This window comes from Pseudorca crassidens, chromosome 14, assembly GCF_039906515.1.
Source record: "Pseudorca crassidens isolate mPseCra1 chromosome 14, mPseCra1.hap1, whole genome shotgun sequence".
In the NCBI taxonomy this organism is placed as follows: domain Eukaryota; kingdom Metazoa; phylum Chordata; class Mammalia; order Artiodactyla; family Delphinidae; genus Pseudorca; species Pseudorca crassidens.
In genome coordinates this window covers 2,943,756-2,967,840 of record NC_090309.1, presented here as the reverse complement: position 1 = coordinate 2,967,840, position 24,085 = coordinate 2,943,756, and the positions used below count along the sequence as shown (strand labels likewise).

The 24,085-nt window shown below is 52.2% G+C and overlaps 1 protein-coding gene across 4 annotated transcripts in view; it reads right to left on the bottom strand.

Moving 5' to 3' along the window:
• Positions 1-1,649: 1,649 nt before the first annotated feature.
• The window catches only part of TGFBRAP1 (transforming growth factor beta receptor associated protein 1), a 46,829-nt gene continuing 24,393 nt past the window's right edge, over positions 1,650-24,085 (bottom strand). For 3 of the 4 annotated variants that reach the window (XM_067704029.1, XM_067704028.1, XM_067704030.1), the window contains exons 3-12: positions 21,828-22,022; positions 19,440-19,594; positions 15,217-15,299; positions 13,252-13,593; positions 11,500-11,557; positions 8,664-8,807; positions 6,966-7,109; positions 6,249-6,408; positions 4,589-5,022; positions 1,650-2,749 (exon numbers count right to left, since the gene is read on the bottom strand). In XM_067704029.1, the coding sequence (XP_067560130.1) occupies positions 2,573-2,749; positions 4,589-5,022; positions 6,249-6,408; positions 6,966-7,109; positions 8,664-8,807; positions 11,500-11,557; positions 13,252-13,593; positions 15,217-15,299; positions 19,440-19,594; positions 21,828-22,022 (1,892 nt within the window). In that variant the 3' untranslated portion in view covers positions 1,650-2,572. Of the gene's footprint in view, positions 2,750-4,588; positions 5,037-6,248; positions 6,409-6,965; positions 7,110-8,663; positions 8,808-11,499; positions 11,558-13,251; positions 13,594-15,216; positions 15,300-19,439; positions 19,595-21,827; positions 22,023-24,085 lie in introns of those variants that run through there. The other variant, XM_067704031.1, reaches the window with a different exon arrangement.

Below are 24,085 nucleotides of genomic sequence, written 5' to 3'. Positions count from 1 at the left end.
TAAAAATTTTTTTTAAAAAAGTGCATTGTTTAAAATGTAGTGAAGCAACACCAAAGGATTTGAGGAACGACCAATGCAAGTGCTTTTGCAGGAGCTGGAAGGCACCACCAGGGCAGATGACTAAGTTCTATGGCCCTTGGGCTATTAGGCGCCACGCGAGCGGAAACCATCACATCACCGAGACAACATTTATTTAAAAAACAATTACAGGAGGGACAAAGAATCAAAAGAATTTTAATAAAATCAACAAGTTTACATTTGTACATCTTGTGTATTTGGGATCCAACCAGGGGCAAAGGGTAAAGTTGAAAGGACCAGGTTTCCGTAGGTGGGCGAGGGGGAAGCCCAGGTTACCCTGGCTGTGTGACAGGCAGTGACTCAAGGGTGGTACCCAGGGCCTTTGGAGCCCCACTGCAAGCACATCCGGGGCTCAGGCCCGGGCCTTCCGGCCCTGCGCGTGGGCTCAAGACTCCATAGCCCACGTGCCACTCCCACATGGATACCTGATAAGCGACAGCAGATAACCAGCTCGTGAAAATGAAGAGTCCTGCCCAGAGAATACTAACGTCAGCTGAGTCCAGTTCATGCTATTTTAACTAGGATGGTGACATCGAACCGACCCAGGGGGACAAGGGCCAAGTGATGGCTCTAATTCCTCTAACCAATGGCACAATCACAAGACAGCAGGTCTTTAGAAAGAACCACGTACTTCTTTAAAAAATATGATTTGAGAAAACGGCCTTGTGGGAGTTAGAGAAAGGCAAGGTTTTTAACAATTCTGCACAGGGTCAGAGAATTCTGCTGCATTAGAGGATTCTAGAGTAGAGATAGAAACTGCTCAACTTCAGTTCCCATCATTCTAAAGGATAACAAACATTTCAAAATATTGATCAATGTTCAGAGCAGAGAGAGACCAGTGCCCCCAAGTGAGAAAGGAACAATCAGAAGGCTTTTCCAGGACTGTACCCATCTCGTGGAGAGAAACAGTGCTTTTAAAGGTGCAGTTTTCCGTGTCCTAGTCACTTGTTCTCTGAGGGATAACCCCAAACTCACAAGTCGTAATGGGAACGTCCCCAGTGACATGGCCGTTCCTTCACAGCCATCCGCAGGGTAAGACTCATGACTGGGCTTTCATTCACACCAGCTTACACAGCACACGGCTGAGCTGCAAGGATTTCTTCATCATTTATTCTTTAGAAATTGAGACACAGTAGGGAAGAGTGCACAGATGCCTTTGTTTTCTGGACCCCCTGGAATCACAAGAGGAAAGAGAACAGTGACCGTGATCAGTACAGAAAGCGTCTTCACAGAAGGGAGGATGAGCTCTCCACCCCGTCTGTTAAGGGCTGGGCTGAAGGAGAGGGGCCAGATCCCGGGGTCCCCTCGTCACACGCACGAGCTGATGCACGTTTGCCAGGCGTCACGGCATCTTTCTTCTTAGTCCCCGATAGAGTCGATAATCACCAAGAAGAAATTCAGAAGAGGGCAGTGAAGTAACAACAGTGTCAGCTTCTCCGCGATGCTGGACAGAGACGCGGAATGGACGCGGGGTCTGTGATGCGGGGAGGTGTCTGTCCTGTGTGTCCAGGAAGCCGCAGGGCAGGCGTGTAAAGTGCTAGAGGTAAGGCAGCCCGCCTGGACTTCCTCTGGGGGCGGCGCTCCCTCGGGAGGGGTGACATCCCCATGGCGCAGGGCAGCCGTCACCCACGGCCCGCCCTGGCCAGCGTGGAGGTGACCACCAGCCTCCCCGGAAGACACGCTCAGCTTGTGCTCACGACCTTTCCCTTTTAATTTCCCGAGGAATCAGTGGGGCGGGGGGTGGTGCAAAGAAAAACGTCCCGAATGAACATGACGGAGGTGAATTTCCAAAAGAGAGAAGAATCACCACGAGGATATAACGCCAAATTAAAAGTTCTAATCGAACATGTTAATCATGGAGTTATAAACCGGCGGGCGATGCGCCGTGTGCTCCTGGCCCCACCGTCGGCTCCAGACCCGCGAGCAGCTCGTTCCGGCGCGTCACAGCTTCTCGGAGCCTTCACTTGCGAGGCAGACAGAAGCGGATGAATCTACCCCAAAGGGAGGGCCTGGGTACCCAGGCAGACCTTTTAGGGGCTGCAAGCCAGATGGGATACCTCCCTGAGGTCAGCTGTCCCTCAGGGCAAAGGCAGAGCCCGCAGGGTGGCCGGTGGCCAGGCGGTGAGGATGGAGAGCTCTGCGCCCTGGCCGCTCGCCCGCCAGGACGCGGTCCCCTCCGTGCCACCGGAGCAAACGTTTCCAGTGCAAATACGTGTCTACAGATCGGGGCTCGGGGTGCGGGGTCTGGTTTGTCCGGGTGGCACAGGAAGGCTCATTTCCTTTCAGAGCAGACATCTGTTTTGGGTGGCGATGTCCCTGGACGGGTGAATCTGGCCTGTCTCTATTTCGGGGATTATCCATTTCCATCCGATGCAGGGGGTCGGCCGCATCCCATTTCCCACGACTGAAGCCCCCCGGCACCAGATGGCGGCTGACGCGGCCGCCTACTCTGTGCACCTGGCCGGCTTGGTAAGGCGCCCTCGGCCCAGCCTCTTCAAGTCCGAGCCCCGGGGCTGGGGGAGCTGGGGTTCGTGTGCCTGCTGGCCGCACAGTGGGTATGGACGAGACCACCGTTGGGATACCTAACGAACACGGGCTCGCAAAAGGGGTTTCGGCACATCTGGCAAAGCTTTTTGTCCGAGAGCCGAACTGAGCTTCCTTTCAGCTTCATCTGCAAAAAGAAACAAAGACAGGGACGCCTGTGACATAAGTGACACCGGTCTTCAGAGCTGACACGCATCACCCCGGGGGTTGCTACCATCACTGGTGAGGACAGCGTTAAGATCAATTTCTCGAAACAGAGTATCAGCGGTGAAAATAAACAAAAACACCCTCCGGAACTGGAAAAGTCAAAAAAGCTACAGAACTGCCTTATTTCACAAAAGCAATTGCTGCTTGTCTGGCGGAGGAATTTCTCACCAAGATCTTTCAGACATTCTCTGAGCTCTGATCTATTCAAGCAAGGCCTATTACAGAATCACGGGGCGTTAGAGCTGACAAGACCATGAAAGCTATCTAATTCCCTGCTTGCCTCGTTTGCAGACAAGAAACGTTAAGGCCCAAATAAGAGACTGGGTCAAACCCATGGGGTTGATCCGTGGCACGTTCCCGACTGGCCCCAGGAAACGTCATTTCCTTTCTTTAAATGTTAACTAACAAAACTTTATTATTTCTTGTCTGATTAAACAGGACTTGAGCTCTGCAAGCTAAAAGCCTTTCTGCACAATTTGCGTGAATCAGCCCAGCAAGTCAGCCTAGTGGCAGGACAGAGTGACGGCTTAGTGAATTCACCCTACTCATTCGTTTCTTTAGTCATTCAGCAAACATTCAATGCCTTCAAGATGCCAGGTTGGCTCAGGAATACCGAGATAAGTAAAGGAAGTTCCTGCCCTCAGAGAACCCAAAGCCTAACAGGGAAGGGGACAGCTACAGACGCAGCACGTGAGTCGGCACACGGGGCACCCGTCTGCTTCAAGGGATGGGAAGGTTTCACAAAGGAAAGACTGAGGCGGGGTTTCGAGTAGGCGTTCACCAGGCGCAGAAGGAAGAGGTGAGCCGTCTCAGGCAGAGGAGACGGTGGGTTCTAAGGCCGTACGTACGAAACGGCAAGTCCATCGGGAGGGTCTGGGCACCCTGGGCCGGGCAGGGACAAGCCAGAGGAGGGAGGCTGAATTTTGCCGGCCTCGGCGTCTCCACTGGGGAGTCAATGAAGGCTTCCCAGCGGGAGGAACACGGCGGATTCCTGCTCTGGAAGGACAGGTTCCTGGCTGCGGGGCGTCTGGGCCTCACCAGAGAGAAGCCTCCTCTGGATAAGCTTGGGGATGTTATGGACTGAATGCCTGTATCTCTCACCAAACGTCGAGGCCCTGACCCCCAGTGGGATGGTGTTTGGAGGTGGGCCCCCAGGACAGCCTCAGGGCCCTTACGGAGGGGGAAGAGACCAGTGCTGGCTCCCGGCCCCGTGAGCTCAGTGAGAAGGGGGCCTCACTGGGCCCCGAATCTGTCGGCGCCTGGATCTCGGGCTCCCGGCCCCCCGACGGTGAGAACAGGATGCGTGTCGTCTGAGCCCCCGGCCTGTGGAATTTGTTATTATTAGTCACAGCAAGCCCAGGGGACAGAGATGGGGACCCGGAACGTGCAGCTCTGAATCGGCCTGCAGTCCACAGCCGGGATCCTGTGTCCTGTGTCACCTCCTGGTGCCCCTGCCCCCCTTCTGTGACGGGGACGCAATTGTGCCCGGAAGCGCTGTGTGGATGCAGTGACCCCGTGACGTGCAGCGTGGACCAGGGCCCGGAGCGCGGCTCTGCGGACCGTCAGTGTCTAAAAGGGGCGGGAAGCTGCCCCAACCATACACCTGCCGGCCCGGCTCCCGCCTGGGCTCACACACCTGTGTCTGTGTGAAGAAATCACGTGTGTTGAAGTTACAGAGAAGAAACGGACGAGGACTGTTTTTCCACGGGTAAAACCGACCTCAAATCACACGTCTCGCCCGAGAGGGCCGGGGTCTCACCTTGTCGTACTTGTAGATCAAGTTTTCGGACTTGGCCAGGCCCATAGCCACCTGAGTGGTCCTCCGGGCGTGGACGCTGTCCCTCACGGCCCCCGTCAGGAACGGGCAGAGCAGCTGCACCGACCATGTGCCCGGCAGCAGCTGCAGGACCTGGGCCGCGTCGAACTCGGTGGCACGGCGGTTCAGGAGGTCCACGGCGGCCACGGCCAGCTCGGGCGCAGAGGGGCCAGGGCCCAGGTAGATGGCCAGCAGCAGCTGGAAGAGCCGCCGGCGGTAGGGCGGGGCCCGGCCCTCGGAGCGCCACAGGCAGTAGCCCTCCGCTGCCGGGAAGTCGGCCAGCTCGTGGACCAGGATGCGCAGGGCCTCCTCGTGCTGCTCCAGCTTCCCGAGCAGGATGGCGCTCTCCATGGGGAGCCCGGCGCCCCGGATCCTGTCTGTGAGGTGGGACCTGCTGGTTAGAAATGGCAGGGCCCGCGCCAGGCGGTGCCAATCCAATGCCACAACTGCATGGGCCACGTGCTTAAGAACGGGCAGAGCAAGCCCGGCTGCTTGGACGCCCCTGAGCTCTGCCACCTGGGCTGCCTGGACGCCCCTGAGCTCTGCCACCCGGGCTGCCTGGACGCCCCTGAGCTCTGCCACCCGGGCTGCCTGGATGCCCCTGAACTCTGCCACCTGGGCTGCCTGGACGCCCCTGAACTCTGCCACCTGGGCTGCCTGGATGCCCCTGAACTCTGCCACCCGGGCTGCCTTGACACCCAGAGTTTAGGGGTGTCCACGTAGCCTCCCAGGAGGGCTGCCACGTGCCTTAGGACAAAGTACATGTGTCACACGAGCATCATTCAGGCCTGAGTCATGTGCTGCTGGCCACGAGCTCAGCGTCATCGAATCAACAACATACGTTAAACAAGGTGTCTTTAAGCAGAAACACACATAAAGAAGGTGCCATATTGATCGGCTGGTGAAAATGATGTGACCAGAGGCTCTCAGGAGCCTGACCTGCATCCCTCCAGGTATGACGGCTCCGTGTCCGAGAACTCAGTGTGGAGACTCTACAGGACACGACTACCGCGAACAGTGAGAATGGGTGTAGTTAATGGTCAGAGAGTGGTGTTAAAAGCTGCTAAAGAGAAAGGTATTAACCCAGTAAGGACAACCCGGAAATTCCACGGTGCCCGATACCGCAAGAGACAAGTTCAGTCTGCCAGGTGCTGCTCTGAGGCTCGTACACAGCATGGACACTGTGGTTTCTGCCCTGGAGGAAATGAAAACCAGACGCCCTCCAGGACCCCCGCCTTTCTCCAAGCCTGGGGCAGCCGAGTGGGGTGCTGGGGGCAGTGCCACCCTCAAAGCCGTGATCAGAGCTGGAGCCTCAGAAGGAACTGACCTGAGGGCTTCCAAGCCGAACAAGCAAGTTCAAAGCAGCTTGTCTCAGCAGACATGCAGACCTCCCAATGCCCAGGGCAGCCTGCGTGTCATCAGCTAAGGGGCCCTATCCGTTTCCAGAGGGTGGAGGACGGACGAGGGGGCTCGCCTGCCCTCCAGGAGGCTGACTTCGTGCCACAGAGGCTCACAACTCACCCCCTGCCCCCGAACAGAGACCTCCGTCCCTGCCCCCACCCCCACCCCCGCCGGTGACGTTTATGCAGAGAGATGCACTCACCCAGCAGAAAGTGGACTTGGTACAAATCGGATTGCTGGAGCAGGCGTCGTAGCTTCACCTGCGTCTCGGGCACTTCTGCATCCTTGCCACTGGCGCTGGGCCTCTGCTGCAGCACCTCATCCAGGTAAAGGACGGCTAAGTGCGTGTGGTACCCCTCCTTCTACAGGACAGGAGGACAAGCAGACAGACAGCAGTTGCTAGGGGAGCCCAGAGAACGCCCCCTAACCAACCAGCCAGCAGGTGCCTGAGACCGGACGTGCAAGGTGAGCGGGGGCTACAGGACAACCACAGAACACGCGTACTGGGGCAAGAGTTTTCAGAAACCACAACACAGAGGAGCTGAATCTAAAATCTATGGGAAAATATCTCATTTTGAGAAGTAAGGGCCACGGGATTCAGGTATTCTCCAAAAAGGGGACAGCTTTCCTCATTTCCTTTAAGAATAACAACAAGGAAAAAAAACTCTAAAAAAAAAAGAATAACAAGGAAGGAAAAGAGAAGAAAATATAAGCGGAGGGGACAAGAGATGGAAGGTGAGAAAAAAAGCTACTTAGGCCGCGGGTCTCTTTCACGAACATCCGGCTCCCTCCCTGACCTCCCACGCGTACAGACTGAGTGCCGGGAACACGAGACATTACGTTAGACCCATGGGCCAGGTTCAGGTCCCGGTGATGCCACCGCAGCCCACGCAGCCCAGCCTGCGCTCTGGGGCCTCACCTGCAGTCTCCTGTCCATGACCAGATGTTCTAGGTACTTGACCAGGGCTTGCGGATACTTCTTAAGGCAACTGATGATATCATCTGGGTTAAATCTACTCTGCTGTTCGTCCACAGGTCTCTTGGTGAAAACTTGAACTCCGACCTGAAAGAAGAATAGCAATTTATTTATCATGCTTTGCAAAGACCCCATCTTATCTTCATTCTGAGCACTGTACGATTTGGGTAAAACGACTGTCAAAAACATGATGATTTGCGGGACTTCCCTGGTCGTCCAGTGGTTAAGACTTCACCTTCTAATGCTGGGGTTGCAGGTTCGATCCCGGGTCGGGGAACTAAGATCCCATATGCCTCGCGACCAAAAAACCAAAACATAAAACAGAAGCAATATTGTAACAAATTCAATAAAGACTTTGAAAATGGTATACATTAAAAAAAAACAAAAAAACATGACGATTCGGAAAAACAGTGCAGATGAAGCACTGACAGAGACAGGAAATGCCGCAGAGCTCCAGCTGGAATTCCGTCTAAAAGGGTCGGAAACTAAGGAACCAAACATTTATTGGTGGTAGGTTTTGACAATCCGTGAGGCAACAACTCTGTAACGTTTAGATCATCCTTGCTGGATCATAAGTGAAAGAAGATACAAGCGGCTGAAGATTCAGTGAACTCGATTCTCCAAACGCCCATACCCACCGTGTGCATTACCCACGTGGGACCCAAGCCCACGCAACAGCAACAAAGACCCAACACAGCCAAACATAAATAAATAAAAATAAATAAATTTATTTAAAAAAATACTAAAAAGAACCCCTTTCATTTATTATTGCCAAGTAATACTGCATTTTGTGCATATACATTTTATTTATCTATTCATCAAGTGATGGACACGGCTTTTTCCTTCTTTTGGCTGTCGTGAATAATACTGCCATAAATATTCATGGGCAAGTTTTTATGGGAATAAAGGTTTTCATTTCTCTTGGAAGCATACCTAGGAGTGAGATCGCTGGCTCACATGATAACTGTTTAACCATCTGTAGAACCGCCGACTGTCTTTCAAAATGACTGTACTGTTCTACTTTCCCACCAGCAATGAATGTGAGCTCTAATTCCTCTGCATCTTTGCCAACGTGTACTATTGTTGTCTTTTAAATTTTAGCCATCCTACTGGGTGTGAAATGGCTTTGATTTACATTTCCCTTAGGGATTAATAAAATGACTGATGAAAACAAACAACAAAAAAGGGCCCTTCTATGTCCCCAACCCACCCCCCCAAAGGGGGTTGGGGACATAGAAGCAAGGGCGACGGTTTGGCTGGTGCGCCTCAGGCCCGGCTCCACGCCCTGCAGGGCAACAGTCTGGTCTTTCTCCAGCCCGCAGAGAACAAGGGACCAGATGCCGTTAGGGATGGGGGTCAACACACGGGCGTTTAAGAAGATGCTAAGACCTGACCTGCGGTGCCTTCTGCTTTCCTACACAGTGGCCTGCCCCCGACACAGGTGTGCAGAAGCACCGAAATGCAGAAATTCCTCGAGAGCTGGGATTCAGACGGCTCAAGCCATGTATTAAAAGGGGGGGAGAAAAAAAGCGGAGAGAAGGGTTAAAGTGTAGCTTGTTTTCCCACCTAGAATCAATTTTTCTGTCCATTTTCACCAGTCCCCCTGCCGCCCCTGAACGAGTGCGTTTATGAAGCACAAACCTCCGGATTTTTCTGCAAGACCCAGTCAGCATACTGCCACACGAGGTCCGCGTCGAGGCTGTAGGTGAGGAACTCCACGATGTACTCGTACAGGTCTGAGCGCGTGGAGTCGTGAATATCCCCGTTGACGATGCTCACCCACAGCTGGAGAGGAATAAAGTAGAAGGTAGGGGAGGTTACGTACCTCTTAGAATTCGCTCAGAAAGGGCTCGTGTTGTTTGTCTGGCCTTTCAATATTTCAAAGTGGCGGGAGAAACTTTAGAGGCTTAAATCCATTTTAATTTTTTCACACACATGAAAAAAAAAAGAGGGGACACGGTCCAGGAAATCAGGAACATAAAGCACCAGGTTCTTTCTCTTTCCTTTTCAATGAGATCACAGTAATACAAATAGTAAATAGAGTATATGAGGAGACTTGGATGCATTAAAAAACGTCTCTTCCTGAAATAAAATCATCACTGACAATGTTTGGACACAGAAGAAATTCACCTACACCCACCAGCCGGGCTGTTTCAGCCTTCTCCGTCACAGGAATTTCTGATTTTGAAGATCTTTTGGGATTGTGAGAGTCTGATGTGCTTTCAAATCCTCTGGTGACCCTGTGCCCTGGTGTTCCTACTGTCTTTTGCATGGGGGCTCAGGGTAGATTTTAATGATAAAGTCCTTTGCTATTTCATCCAGACACTTCCCTGCCGTGTAAACTGAATCTTTTTTTTTTTAATGCTCCACTGTGCATATGTACTATTGTTTTTATTTTTTTAATTTTTATTTATTTTATTTATTTTTTATTTATTTTTCGCTGCATTGGGTCTTCGTTGCTGCGTGCAGGCTTCCTCTAGTTGTGGCGAGCGGGGGCTACTCTTCATTGCGGTGCGCAGGCTTCTCACTGCGGTGGCTTCTCTTGTTGCGGAGCACAGGCTCTAGGTGTGTGGGCTTCAGTAGTTGATGTTCGTAGGCTCTAGAGCGCAGGCTCAGTAGTTGTGGCGCACGGGCTTAGCTGCTCCGCGGCATGTGGGATCTTCCTGGACCACTGCGCCACCAGGGAAGCCCCTGTAAACTGAATCTTACTTTCAGAGCCTCAGAATGAAATGGCATCACAAGGTGTGGCAGAGATGGCGGCTGCCTGAGAGCCCCCCTGCTCATCGTCCGTGCCGTGGTCCTCACCCACCTGTCCACACTGACTCCTGAACCACACCATACCAGCAGGCGGCCCAGGAAACAGGCAGGCAGTGTAAACAGCTTTCGTTTTGTCACAGGCAGCCGTAATTCTGGTAGCAGCACACCAATGTTTTTTATGTTACTAGTTTCTTCAGTGCTGAATTCCCCAAATCAAACAAACTATTCACACAGCCATTGAAATGTGTCATTAAAAAAATTCTGCCCTATATGGTGATTTATTCCATATGATTTCAATTTTGTAAACTCCTGTCTATGTAGCTTTGCTAATGTTATTAACATACTTATAACAAATTCTCAGAACATGGTGTTTTAAAAAAATTAAAATTTTAGCTTTGACACCCAAATCTGCTCTTAGCCATGGGGTGTATGTTGATGGGAACCTTTTTTTTTTTTTTTTTTTTACCTATTCCACAATCGTGTTACCATGGTAATTTCTCAAAGCAACCGGATACGCTTGGTGAGTTTGGTGAGCACAGCTGATGCTCTTGGCCGCTCACAAAAGATGCAAGACAAGAGACAAGATGAGAAATTTGGGCGCAAGAGCCCCTACCAGGGCCCTGAGCACTGGCTCAGTCCCCAGCTCTCCTGCTGACCAGCGGTGCCACCCGGGCAAGTGACTAGCCTTGATCAGCTTTAGTTTTGTCACAGATGACCTGACAACCCAGCTCTCTGGCAAGACTTATTGCCATTAACAGTGGAAATTACAACCTGTTACTCACAGCCTTAATTTTTGATAAGGCAGTGGAGTCACAGGTCTTGTGGCTCAGTAAGAAATCCTATTTTTCTTACATTTTAAACAACTCAGTCTCGACAATATTCTTTAAAGAGATGGAAAGATGAGGCTTCCCTGGTGGCACAGTGACTGAGAGTCCACCTGCCGATGCAGGGGACATGGGTTCGTGCCCCGGTCCGGGAAGATCCCACATGCCGCGGAGTGGCTGGGCCCATGAGCCATGGCCACTGAGCCTGCGCGTCCGGAGCCTGTGCTCCGCAACGGGAGAGGCCACAACAGTGAGAGGCCTGCGTACCGCAAAAAAAAAAAAAAAAAAAAGAGATGGAAAGATGAAGAAAAGAAAATTCTTGGGGCTTCCCTGGTGGCGCAGTGGTTGAGAATCTGCCTGACAATGCAGGGGACACGGGTTCGAGCCCTGGTCTGGGAAGATCCCACATGCCGCGGAGCAACTAAGCCCGTGTGCCACAACTACTGAGCCCACGTGCCACAACTACTGAGCCTGTGCTCTAGAGCCCGCAAGCCACAACTACTGAGCCCGCGAGCCACAACTACTGAAGCTCGCCTGCCTACAGCCCGTACTCCACAACAAGAGAAGCCACCGCAACGAGAAGCCTGTGCACCGCAACTAGAGAAAGCCTGCGCACAGCAATAAAGACCCAATGCAGCCATAAAGAAAGAAAGAAAAGAAAAGAAAAAAAAAGAAAATCCTTGGCCAACACTTCTCAAGGATTCACTTTCTAAAATAGTACTAGTTTTGTTTTGTAAAAAAGGTTGTAGATCAGGCAAGACGGGTCTCTATCAATTTGTGATTTTTATTCAAACAGGCTCAGTAGTTGTGGCACATGGGCTTAGTTGCTTAGCAACTTAGTTGCTAAGTTAAATGGTGGTGATTTTTAAACAGTGCTGAGATGCCTTTGAACTCACCTGAACGGCAGCAGCGTCTTGGTGGTTGTAATGATAGAGCAGCCCCAGTGCAAAGTACCTGAAAGACAACTCGGGGTAAGTGCACCTTCTCCTGACCACCCACTGCGGGCAGTACCCCCACAGCGACGCCCTTGGCCCTGGGCCCCCAGCCCCACATGTGCTATTCAACTCAGTTCAACAACAAATTTCAAGCACCAGAAAGATCCTTTCTGTTTATTTACTTATAGTCTGAAAATGTATTCCCTATCAATTTCCAGAAAGGACCGTATTCACATCTAAGATGAGCTGAAAAATAAAACTATAATGATACTATGGAAAATCACATTTGGAATTGCTTTACAATTTGCTTCAAATACTAGTGTGATTTGCCATCTCTTCAGTTAACCATTATTAACTTATCACGAGGTATTAAGACCGTTTGGAAGGGATGCTGTCTGAGCCATTCTGGGGTAAGGATTTTTAACGGCAATAAACGCCAACAGTATGCAGGCACTGCAGAGAACAGAAGGTCAGGGAGAGTCAGGCTGGGGGGACCCAGAGTTCCAGGCCCTGACTTTCAATCCAGGCTTCGTTACTTAGGGACTGTATGACCTTGAGCAAGTAGGTTACCTTCCTTGGCCCTTGCCTCCTCATTTATAAGCGGACAGGGTCGGTGACAACAGAGGCATCGCCCAGGCTGTGAGCTGTTGCCACCCTCCCACGCTCACAGGTGCGTCCTCTCCTGGCCCTCTTCCCCAGCAGGTGACCAGATCAAGCTGCCCCAGGGGGCCATCGGATTTCTTCCCTCAAAGAGCAACCTCTCAAGATATTGAACTATTCCCTAGAACCCTTCTCTTCTCCCGAAAGCTTTTAGAAAGTTACACTGACCCCGCCAGACCCTGCCATCCCAAGTCACTGCCATGAGCTGTCAGTGCATTTTCTGGTTCCTAAATAAATCACTCCATTCCACGGTGCCTTCGGGAAACTGAGGGAAACGGCTGAACGAGCCACTTCCCACGTGGAGGCCAGTCACCAGCCCATGACGTCCTGCATCTGAACAGGGTCTGGATCGTGAGCCTGGGTCTCCGTGGAATTTCACCAGCACCTCCGCCATGTCAAATGCATACCAAAAGTCACAGACAAAGAATCTTACAGGGAGCGCTCAACCCCCCCAGGCCTAGAAGGGTTAGACCACCGCCTGCCCCCAGGATGAAGAAGCTGCCCGATTTATCCACGTCATCACTGCAGACGGGCCCCCATCGTACCCAGTGGCCGGTCGGCAAGCGGGTGGGTGCCGACCAGCTCACGTCCGTAATGAAGGAGTTTGACCCCGTAACCTTTTATCCACAAGATCCGGAAGCCTCCCTTTCTAACTGTTTATCCAGATGCCCATCTGTCCGCTCAGTCTGGCCATCCGTGGCTGCAGCGCGCTATTGGTTTACCGACACGCGTGTGGCATCTCGCACAGCTGAGTCCCACCCAGATGGACGCTGAACAAGCACACCGTTGACTAACAAGGCCTATGACTGTACGATCTGTCAGGAAGGAGCTGGCACGAGAGTTGTGCCCTCTAAGACCCCTGCGGTGGACCTGCAGACCGTGATGAGGCTGATGGATCCCGAGGGTGCCGGGTGGTCCCCTGATGAATGCCTGGGCCTCAGAAGTCACGCTGGTGCCTCAGCTGCACGACAGCTTCCCGTGGGTGGGGGCGAGGAAGGGCCAGGCAGGGAGGCCCGGGTTCGGGGGGAGCGTCCGGGGGCCAGAAACACTCACTTTTTGTGCTTCTCCAGCCAGGCGGCGCTGTCGGTGAGCAGACAGAAGTTCTCGGTGACCAGGAGGTCCAGCAGGCTGTCGTGGTCAGCCTCCGTGTACAGCTTGAGCAGGGCCGTGTCGATGTCCTCCTTGTAGCCGTTGGCCACCTCCGTGCTGCGGACTTCGTTCAGGTAGCTCATGAGGAAGCGCTTGCACTTGGCCACCTTCTCCTGGTCGCCCTGGGTCAGCTGGTTGAGGTCTGCAAACTCGTGCAGAGGAGGGTGGGACCGGGTGAACGAGGAGGACGTGGGCAGCAGGAAGGGGTACAGGGAGATCAGCTCCCGCACGTCGAGCTGGCCGCTTCTGCAATTACAGTGTCAAACTAAATGAAGCAAAAAGAGAAAGAGAGTGCACGTAGGCACACAAGACGACACTGGACGGGTGCACTGTCTGCACGCCGTCCACAGCTGCACGGGCTACAAAGCACCGCGAGCCGGGCACCGCCCACCCCCAGACCCCACGACAGAGCAGAGGGCTCGGCGGCCGCAGACATGACACCTCCAGTGCTGTGGTGGGACATGGGTCCCCGCAAACCCAGATGGGGGGAAACAGCAGGAGGCACAGCGGCTCTGATCAAAGGCAGATTCGGAGGAGGCCCCGTGTACATCTCCTCCCTTACGGCTCTGAGTCATGCGGAATCTGTTCTACACGGACATTTGGAAAACTTCTTCTACAGGCGATGCCTTCGTGGGACATTGAAGGGCGATCACAGCGGGTTTAAGTTCATCTTCTGAGTGAGCGTGAAGAGCCACTGCTTCCCAGGGCGCACCTGACCCCCAGCCCAGAGGAAAGGCTGCTGGAGGGGGGAGGGGCTGAGACAGGCCTGGGCTGGGGAGGGAGAGGGGTGGGATGGGTGCTGGTGAAGGGGGCGGCCCACGCGTGCAGGATCCATGTCACGCGGAAGGGACCTCAGCTTCCTAAGACGGTGGGCCAGGAGCGTGCCGTTTACAATGTCCTCAGAAGAACAGTTTTTCAAGTCTTCCCAGAAGCACCTGCTCTTTCTCTAAACTCAGAGCTTTTGGTAAAATCTCTGGAGGAAAGGGAAAGTGAGCCATCGCGTTTTCCTAGGAATCCTTCACACGGCATCAAACACGCTCTTTAGAATTGCCTCCTCGGGCTTCCCTGGTGGCGCAGCGGTTAAGAATCCGCCCGCCAACGCAGGGGACACGGGTTCGAGCCCTGGTCCGGGAAGATCCCACATGCCGCAGAGCAACTAAGCTTGTGTGCCACGACTAATGAGCCTGTGTTGTAGAGCCCGCGAGCCACAACTACTGAGCCCGTGCACTACAACTACTAAGCCTGCGCTCTAGAACCTGCGAGCCACAACTACTGAGCCCATGTGCCACAACTACTGAAGCCCACACACCTAGAGCCCGTGCTCCGCGACAAGAGAAGCCACCTCAATAAGAAGCCCACTCGCCGCAACTAGAGAAAGCCCGCTCGCAGCAACTAAGACCCAACACAGCCAAAATCAATCAATCAATAAATAAATTTAAAAAAAAATTCCACGTTCCTTATTAAAAAAAAAAAAAAAGAATTGCCTTCTCCTCTCCTAGAGGACCACTCTGCGCCTTATCTGCCCTACCTTCAAGACACAGGACAGTGACCCTCGGGCTAAGGGGGGCAGGGGGCACGAGGGGTGTACACACGACGGCCTCGCTACTTCTCTCCGGAGCACAGCACCCGTGGCGGCCTTTCCCATCACAGCCACAGTGGAGGTCTGACCGCGGAGGGACACTTAGAAGGCTTGCTGCCGACCCCGCAGTGGAGGGCTCACCGCGGAGGGACACTTAGAAGGCTTGCTGCCGACACCGCAGTGGAGGTCCGACCGCGGAGGGACACTTAGAAGGCTTGCTGCCGACACCACAGTGGAGGTCTGACCGCGGAGGGACACTTAGAAGGCTTGCTGCCGACACCGCAGATTACCTGAAGAGTTCTTTAGCCTCCAGGAACTGAAGCTGCGCAAACTGTATGAAGCCCGCCTGCTGCAGGATCCGCCGGTACATGACCTGCAGGGAGAGACAGGTTTCATCACTCTGACCTGCCCTGGAACCACGCCAGGAGGCGAAGCTAAGTTTCTGGTCATAATCCAGGCTAACTGTTAACGATTACATGGAAACCTGAAGTTACAACGTAAGGAAAAAACAAGGCTTATACGAAATGATTTTCAACATATACACGTATACGTGTCAATCAATCCCTCATTCCTGAGACCAAGCTGTTCTCTAAGCATCGCTCTTTCTTCTTCGTGGATTTCCCATCCGTCCCGATCCGTATTCCTCCTCCCGCGCTCCCTGGCTTTCTTGATTTCTTCCACCTCTGGTGCTCAGACGGATGTGAACATCGCCGGCGTCCCTGGGAGCCCGGAAGCTGCCCATCCTTCATTCTTGTGGAACTGACTCTTCACACCAGCACTTCTGAGCATCCTTCCAGAGCACAAGGCCCCTCCCGTTTAACGACAAACAGATAAATATGCAGGTTTTCCTGCCGAAGCTTGGGAGACACTGTGTGTTCTGTCCCCTCCCCCCAGCGGTGATACGCAGCCACATCCACACCGCAGCCTGAGGATTCCTGCAATAAAGTGCCGTCGATCTGTGTCTAATACAGTCCTACCCAAATTTCCTGGACCACAGAGCCCTTTGTTCTGGTAACTTCCAGAAATAGCAACGCACTTAAGGAAGCTACCCTGTGGTGTCTGTAATTCCACCCCCTCCCTGTCACTGTCCAGCCGGTCAGCTTCAAACTTTGTCCGCCTTTGTCTGAAAGGCCTTGTGGACCCGTCTCTGCTCTGTCCTCACTGGCTCCATCACCACAGCCCGGGCCCTCACCACCTCACAACTAAAGACTCTAACTGTGCTTAAGACCCTAGGACTTCAATTCCTCCCCTTTCCAATCCGTCCCGCTGTTTGATACGCCATAAATTCCTTGAAGGCATGTACATAATTCATCTTAGCATCCCCACACCCTGGCAGAGCACCTGCCGTTTAAGTAATCACCTACTGACCTGATCAGTTTTTATGAAACTCCACTTTGTCACTCGCTGAGCCCGTTTTACAGATAGGAACATCCTGTTCAGAGATGCTAAGTTTTTAGCCCAGAGTGACTAACGTGTAAGTGGTTGAGCCAGGGTTGAAACCCGTACCTTTCTGCTTCTAGAGCCCAGTTCCTCCCTCTCACTGGCTCACCCAGGTACACAGCAGGCGGCTAACACTGTTACCCCTGAAGAAACGAGGGAGATGGAGACACCTAAAGGCTGTTGCTTCTGATCAGCTCTCAGAAGGGCTTGTTCTCCAAAGCACAGCAGCATCTCCTCCCGTCCCTTCAGAGCAATTCCTGCAGAGACGGCAGGAGAGGCAGCTGTTTTTTCATGACTCTCTTCCCCGACACCAGCTACGTCTGATGGGAAAACTGGCCTCTGTATGCCGCCAGCAATAAGTAGACAGGAGCGAGGCCAGGTTCTCTTGTGAGGGAATGCCAGTTCCGTCTCTGAAAGGAGAAGCAACAAAGGCCAACCGCTTAGCAAGAAGGATAAAAAGGCCCCGTCAGCTGCGGCAGAAGAATTCTCATTCACACTCTGGCTCGCTGGTGAGAAATCCACTGAATGACAATTTTTTCCTCGTGGCTGCAGGATTCAAATGTCATCCACTCTTCCCCTTCCTAAAGGGAAATAAAAACTACGTTTGCGGGGCTTCCCTGGTGGCTCAGTGGTTGAGAGTCCGCCTGTCGATGCAGGGGACACAAGTTCGTGCCCCGGTCCGGGAAGATCCCACATACCGCGGAGCGGCTGGGCCCATGAGCCATGGCCACTGAGCCTGCACGTCCGGAGCCTGTGCTCCGCAACGGGAGAGGCCACAACAGTGAGAGGCCCGCGTACCGCAAAAACAAAACAAAACAAAACAAAAACGGCCCTGGTCACAGGTTAACACATGTAATTGTGGGAGCGCAGAGCAAGCATTCAGGGATGTGGTGGACTCAGAGAAAAGGGCATATCTGAGCAAGGTATCGAAACCTGTACTCGGTGGAGTTTAGAAGTTCACTCCACTGATAGAAAAGAGCACAAATAACAAGTAAAGAAAACAGGGCGTGCGAGGAGGTGGGTGAAAGCACGGGGCGCTGACGGGGCAGCGAGGCTGGCTGGCCCGGCCTCACCCAGGGATGCGCGGAGGCCAGCCGTCCCTGCAGTGGGTCTCTGGACGGTGGCACTGGCTGTTCCTGACTTGTTCTCAGGATTAGAAGTGTTTTAGCATGGCTCCCGGAGTGCCTGCACAGTGCAGGGCTCAGGCGCGGGCGCAGCTCAGGCCGGGGTCACGGGGGGAAGGAGGCCCCCTGGTGCAGACTTGACTGCGGGCAGGGAGGCCCCCGCGGAAGGATTTCCAGCTGAGGGTTTGGTGGACGCGTCAGAAAGCACCTTCCGCGGGCCGTGGAGGACGGACTGCAGACACGCAGGAAAGGGGCTTGAAAACAATTCGGGCACAACGGGAGAAGGGTCCCCAGCAGCCACGTGGGCATGAGAACGAGAGCCAAGTTCAAGGTCACTGGGGGTGCACGTCTGGGGCACATACCACAGGGGGAAGGCGGGGAGCGTGCTAGGTGGACAAACCCCAACTGGGATGGCAGACGGCAGAGCCAGACGAGCGCTAACACCATCCACTATCCACTGCGCAGCTGCTCTCAGGAAAACGGGAGGAAAAAGCAAAAATCCAAGAACACGGGCAGCCTCCCTAAGAAAATGGGACCCACTTGAGGTGTGCCCTTGGGTGTGTGAAAGGAGCGGGCCCCCGACACGTGCCCGTCCAGACACCCACGAGCTCCCGGGGCCCACCCTCGGGACGGAGAGGAGCTGAGAGCGGCAGAGCAGTGGCCAAGGCCGTCTCAGCACCCGCCTCCCCACGCGGACGCGCAAGGAAAACGCGGAAACAGGCGCTCCCAGCACAGAAACACGCCCTGAACCGACGGGTTTCTTCTTTGTGCTTTTGCTGCCCCCTGCTGAATGCTCATAGATCATCTCACTCAAAAATGAGGAATACGATGGGCAAGGGAAGGACTGAGAGTGTGGGCTTAGCAGATGCAAACTGTTCTCTGTAGGACGGAGAAACAACAAGGTCCTACTGTAGAGCACAGGGAACTACAGTCAACAGCCTGGGATAAACCATAATGGAAAAGAATATGAAAAAGAATATATATGTATAACTGAGTCACTGCTGTACGGTAGAGATGAACACAACACTGTAAATCAACTATACTTTAATAATTTTTTTTAAATGAGGAGTAAAGATGGAAAGTTTATCAGTATTTATCCTGTGACCATAAATGACACGTCCTGACCTCTTCCACCTTCTACCCTCTGCAGCATAAAGCCACTGAGGCCAGAAAGCACAGCTTCATTCCACAAACCACATCGTCCTGAAAATCTGGCCAACAGAAACAAGAAGGGGACCGCTATGAATTCATTAGAACGTTTAATGATGGACTTAGATGTTCACACGAAGCGTGCACACACCAATACTAGGCTTTATAATTCTCAAATACATAGAGTAACCCGAACTCACCTCGCAACTGACCAGGGAGCAAGTTTTAGGAAACCTGATTTCATCAGACATGAGAACAATTCGTGTTTGCTTCATCAATTGTATTGATCATACCAACGATATTAAAGTTAGCGTTTCTAAAATGCATTAAAAGTTTTCTCCTAAGGAAATGAATTAGATGGATTCCGGCAACATTAGATGGTTTATCTAATGTTCACAAAGCTTTTTCTGTAGATAACATAAACCTAAACGCTACAAATTCAACCCCATCCCAACAAATATAAATTCTGAATTGGGAGACAAATTAACCTGAGGTTCCCTCTTTTTGTCTGTAACAACTGTGCCCTGAGGCTCCTCTGGAAGAAGGACGCTGATTAGAAATACAACTTGGTGAATTAAGTGCGGGAATTATGTCAGAGGCTCAAATCCCGACTTCGCCTCTGCCGGCAGCGTGACTCCATACAGCTGTTGGTCCGGCTGCTCTGCAACCTGCTTCCTTATCTGTACAGCGTGGAGACGCAGAGAAACTTGAATGACGGACAGGAAGCGGTCTGCAGGGCCCGGGCACTTAGATCCTAACGTTTTCTAAGCCGGCGGCCTGGGGGCCCACTGATTACAAACCTGAAATTTTTCCTTTGGAATGTTCCTCCGGGCGCCTTTCGCTAGAACCAGAGCCTCCTCCACTCTCTGGCTTGCTAGAAGATCCTGTATTTGTTTTTCCAGAGGTAACGGAACCAAGACGTAAACTCCTTTACTCGTGGCGACGATCAGTCTTCCTGGGAAGAAATGGAACATGGTTGGAAAGGGTAAGAACACAGTGCTGGGAAGAAAACACACCCCCTCGCCCAAAGACAGTACGAGCGGATGTGTGACCAATGTCATCACTGTGCCCCAACCCCCAGTTCCCATGGCAACCAGAAACGAATGCTTCTCTTTCCTTCTTCCCACCATCAGAAAAGGGCGAACTCTTTTTTTTTTTTTTTTGTGGTACGTGGGCCTCTCACTGTTGTGGCCTCTCCCGTTGCAGAGCACAGGCTCCGGACGCGCAGGCTCAGCGGCCATGGCTCACGGGCCCAGCCGCTCCGTGGCATGTGGGATCTTCCCGGACCGGGGCACGAACCCGCGTCCCCTGCGTCGGCAGGCAGACTCTCAACCACTGCGCCACCAGGGAAGCCCAAGGGCAAACGCTTAACAGTACATTTCCGAAGTATGGGATATTAAAACGTTTGGCCTTTTTTTAATTCTGAAGTGCTGCTAAATTTAAAACCAGCTGAGTAGGTCCATAATGAGGCTATAGTGCTCAGTCCTGGAAAATAAGCAGTAAGAATTACGCTATCCCTCATATAAAACTTCTGAAAAATTCTTTTCTCTCCAGGGTAGTCAGTTTACAGGAAACTAAGATTACAACGCAACATTCTGAACCATAAGATAACGTTTCACACTCGCCCATCATCCAGAATCACCCGATCTCGGCGTTACCTTCTCCCTTCCCCACCGCCCCCTGGCACCGTGATGCCTGGCATGGTCCCCTGGGGAGTCGGACCTGCCACCCAAGGCAGCTCCACCTGCCAAGCTTCGAGAGCGACTTCTGCTCCCTCTGGAGACACGTTTTAAGCTAAACTATCACCTGTTCCCAGGAAGCAGTGGAACGACCTTGTCTGTCTGTCTGAAGGTCGTTCAGGGTCAGCAGAGCCTTTTCTTCTCCGTCTGCTCCTCCCTCCTTGGGAATCATCGTGTGCATCCCAGTCCCACCGCCTGGTCTCTCCCCGCCTGCATCTCCCCTTCCTGGCCTCCCTGCCCGGCTCTCTGTCTGCATCATCTGTCCTCCATGTCAAGCTGCATCACTGTCCTCGCACTCAGATGAGGTTCTGCCCCTGCCCTGCACTGGTGTCCCTCCTTCTGGGAAGCCTCCCCGTGTTCCCGCCGGGGGTGGGTTACGTTGCCAGCCTCTGCGTGCCCGCAACCGATCCCCTGTGCCCACCACCACCCCTCAGTGTGCACAGCACGGAACACTGTCATGAATAAGCTCTCCCGGCACGCGTGTCAGGGCCCCAGTCAAGCCCTGACACGCTTCACGTGGGACCTCGAGACTCAGCAGGTCTGTGTCCCCAGCACCTAACATAGGAAGGGCAACGTCTGGGGAGCCCCAGTCCGGACACGGCAAGGGCAATGCACAGATCTAGATAAGCTCCTGGTTTGAAAAGGATATCATCAAGGGCACTCTTAGGAAGCCGGGGAAATCTGACCACAAGCAGGGGCTGAGAGCACATTTCTGGGGTGTGAAAAGGGCTTTGTGGTCACGCGGGAAAACGCCTGCTGAAGGATTCCGGATTAAGCGCCATGGTCTCCTCCACTTACTTCCAAACTGCTCAGCAGCATGTGAACCGGTACGAAAAAATCTAGGTGAATGGGGGGCAGGGATTCAGTTTGTTTTTCTTTCAACTTTTCAGCACGTTGGAAGACGTTCATAATAAAATTTAGGAAAAGTAAAATAAATCCCTCCCTCCCTGGTGCCCTGGTCCGCTGCGGCCTCACCCAGGCCAGCCCTCCTCATACAGCAGGCACCACAGTCCCTGTGAATCGCTTGCGTGGCCCGGAGCCCAGAGTTCCTCCTTCGGCAGATTTGCGCCCGCCTTCCCCTCTGCCTGAAGGTTCTTTCACACCACATCCACTTGACAGGTTCCTACTCATCCTTAAAGGTTTGGCTCAAACACCGTCTCCTACAGGAAGCCCTCCCTGGTACTTCTAGGAAATACTTCCTCCTCTGCTCTCCCAATTGGCCTTATTTTGCTGCTATCAAGCTCTCAAACTGCTGTGGCCATTTGTTTCACTGTCTCCCTTTAACCTCGGTGCCCCTGAAGTGCAGAGACTGTATTACCATTGCCTGCGGATCTTCCATGCTCAGCAAGAGGCCAAGTTCCCAATGGACCCTTAAGAGCATTTAGTGAAGAAATACAAGCATAAAAGATTGACAGCTAAATGTTGTTAAGATTCCGTGGAAACTAGTACCTTCAAAATCCTGGAGGATGTGACCTTCCTTGAAGGGCAGGGTCTGCTTTTGCTGCTGGTCCAGCATGCTGTGAACGGTGATGAACTCGCTGTCGAGGGCAATGACATATGGGAAGCAGACGGCTGCCCCAACCACGTTCTCTGACCAGTGCACGGGCGCGCGCTGAGATATCCCGGCCACCGTGGCAAACATGCCTGGGAAAACAGGAAGGGTCAGGAGGGCTTCAAGGAGCTGGGCTTTGCTTGTTTGTTTTCTGTAGCTGTGTCTCAACTCAGAATACCTGCCCCTTCGTTACATTTCGAGATGGGAAAGATAATATAACAGCGGCGTGTGCAAAGGACCCTCCATGACTATTCTCGTGAAGAGAGCCGCTTTCCCCAGGATGTCTACATCAGTATTTCCTTCCAATTAAACGTGACGTTAAAAACGTGTACATGTACCCACATGAAGGTGTGTACAGCCCATGTCCTCACACGTGGGGAAAAGTGACTTTCACACAATTTAAGAAGCTTCACAAGCTTGCTTCCACGTCCGGTCCTCCAGTGGGTTTGCATCTCTAAGTGCCAGCTCTTCCCTATACATTCACTCAGCACTGAACGCATTCATTCAGACACTTATTGAGCACCTACTGTGTGCCGGGCACTCTACAAGGCTTCCTATCCAGAACTGTCTCTGTTCAGAGTTCAAGTCTAATTCTGGATACACGTTCTCTCTGATGCAGGGATACAAGCAATCTTGCAACTGAAAACAGAGAGCTGTTAAGTGTTCGTCAATGATAACTTCCATAGTCAGCCACGGTTCATCTATTTTGTACATAAAGCACTAAACGAAATTTCCAAATGAGCTGGATAGAGTCCATAGATACTGGGGTTTATGAAAATTCACATTCACCCAGTGAAGTCAATCCATTTTAAGTCAGTTTTCAAAGTGCTTGACATAAGACACCTTTAAAAGCATGGTATGTAAATCAACTATACTTCAATAAAAACAAAAAACAGCATGCTATTGCCCGCAAATGATAAGGTATTCCTACAGCAGAAAAACGGTTTCTATTACACAGCAGAGAAGTGGGGAGAGGGAGAGAGACAGAGAAATACAGACAGTACTTTAAAACAACGGAAAGTACCTCAAATATACGATAGGAGCAAACTTCCTAAGCCTATGAAATCACTGACCCTCCTAAATTTTCCATGGTTACAAAGAGTGAAATGTATTGCACTTAATCAAGTACAAACCTAGCTCTTTTCCTCCAAAGTAGGCTGTTCTTGAAAATGGGTATCAGGGGCTTCCCTGGTGGCACAGTGGTTAAGAATCCACCTGCCAATGCAGGGGGCACGGGTTCGAGCCCTGGTCCAGGAAGATCCCACATGCCACGAAGCAACTAAGCCCGTGCGCCACAACTACTGAGGCTGCACTCTAGAGCCTGTGAGCCACAACTACTGAGCCCACGTGCCACAACTACTGAGCCCGTGCGCCACAACTACTGAATCCCACGCGCCTAGAGCCCGTGCTCTGCAACAAGAGAAGCCACCGCAATGAGAAGCCCGCCCACAATGAAGAGTAGCCCCCGCTCACCGCAACTAGAGAAAGCCCATGTGCAGCAACGAAAACCCAACACAGCCAAAAAAAGTAAAATAAGTAAATTTATAAAAAGAGAAAATGGGTATCAGGTGGGATCACACATGCGTGTCCACGCTGTGCTCTTGCCTGACACAATCTGGGGCACCTCCTGCAGGGGCCACTTGTACGTACAACACTTGTTTGGTTCTGCTTCACACTTAAAATATTGGCTCTCGTCACGTCAGTAGCACCAACCAAAACCCTGTCAAGATGACAGAGCAGTGAGCCTTAGAGAGAGAGAGAGTGTGTGTGTGTGTGTGTGTGTGTGTGAGAGAGAGAGAGAGAGAGAGAGAGAGTGCATCTCCTACTAAGGAAACACATTCCTTCCCCTTCAGTATTTCCTTTCCACCCTTAAAAGTCTCTTAAAATCATTCCGAAAAAGACTAACTCAAGAGAAAAACAAAGGATATGCATCAGTAATTCACAGAAAACAAAATGCAAATAGCTAACAAATTCCTGAAGAGATTCCCATATTCCTTAGTAACCAGGGGAACAGAAATTTAAAAAAAAAAAAAAAAAGTAAAAAACCAACTTACACCCATCAGATTGGCCAAAGGTTTCAGACTAACAGCACCAAGTGTTGGTTTGGTATGAGGAACACTTTTGGAGAATAATTCTTTATCAGAACTGAATAGAC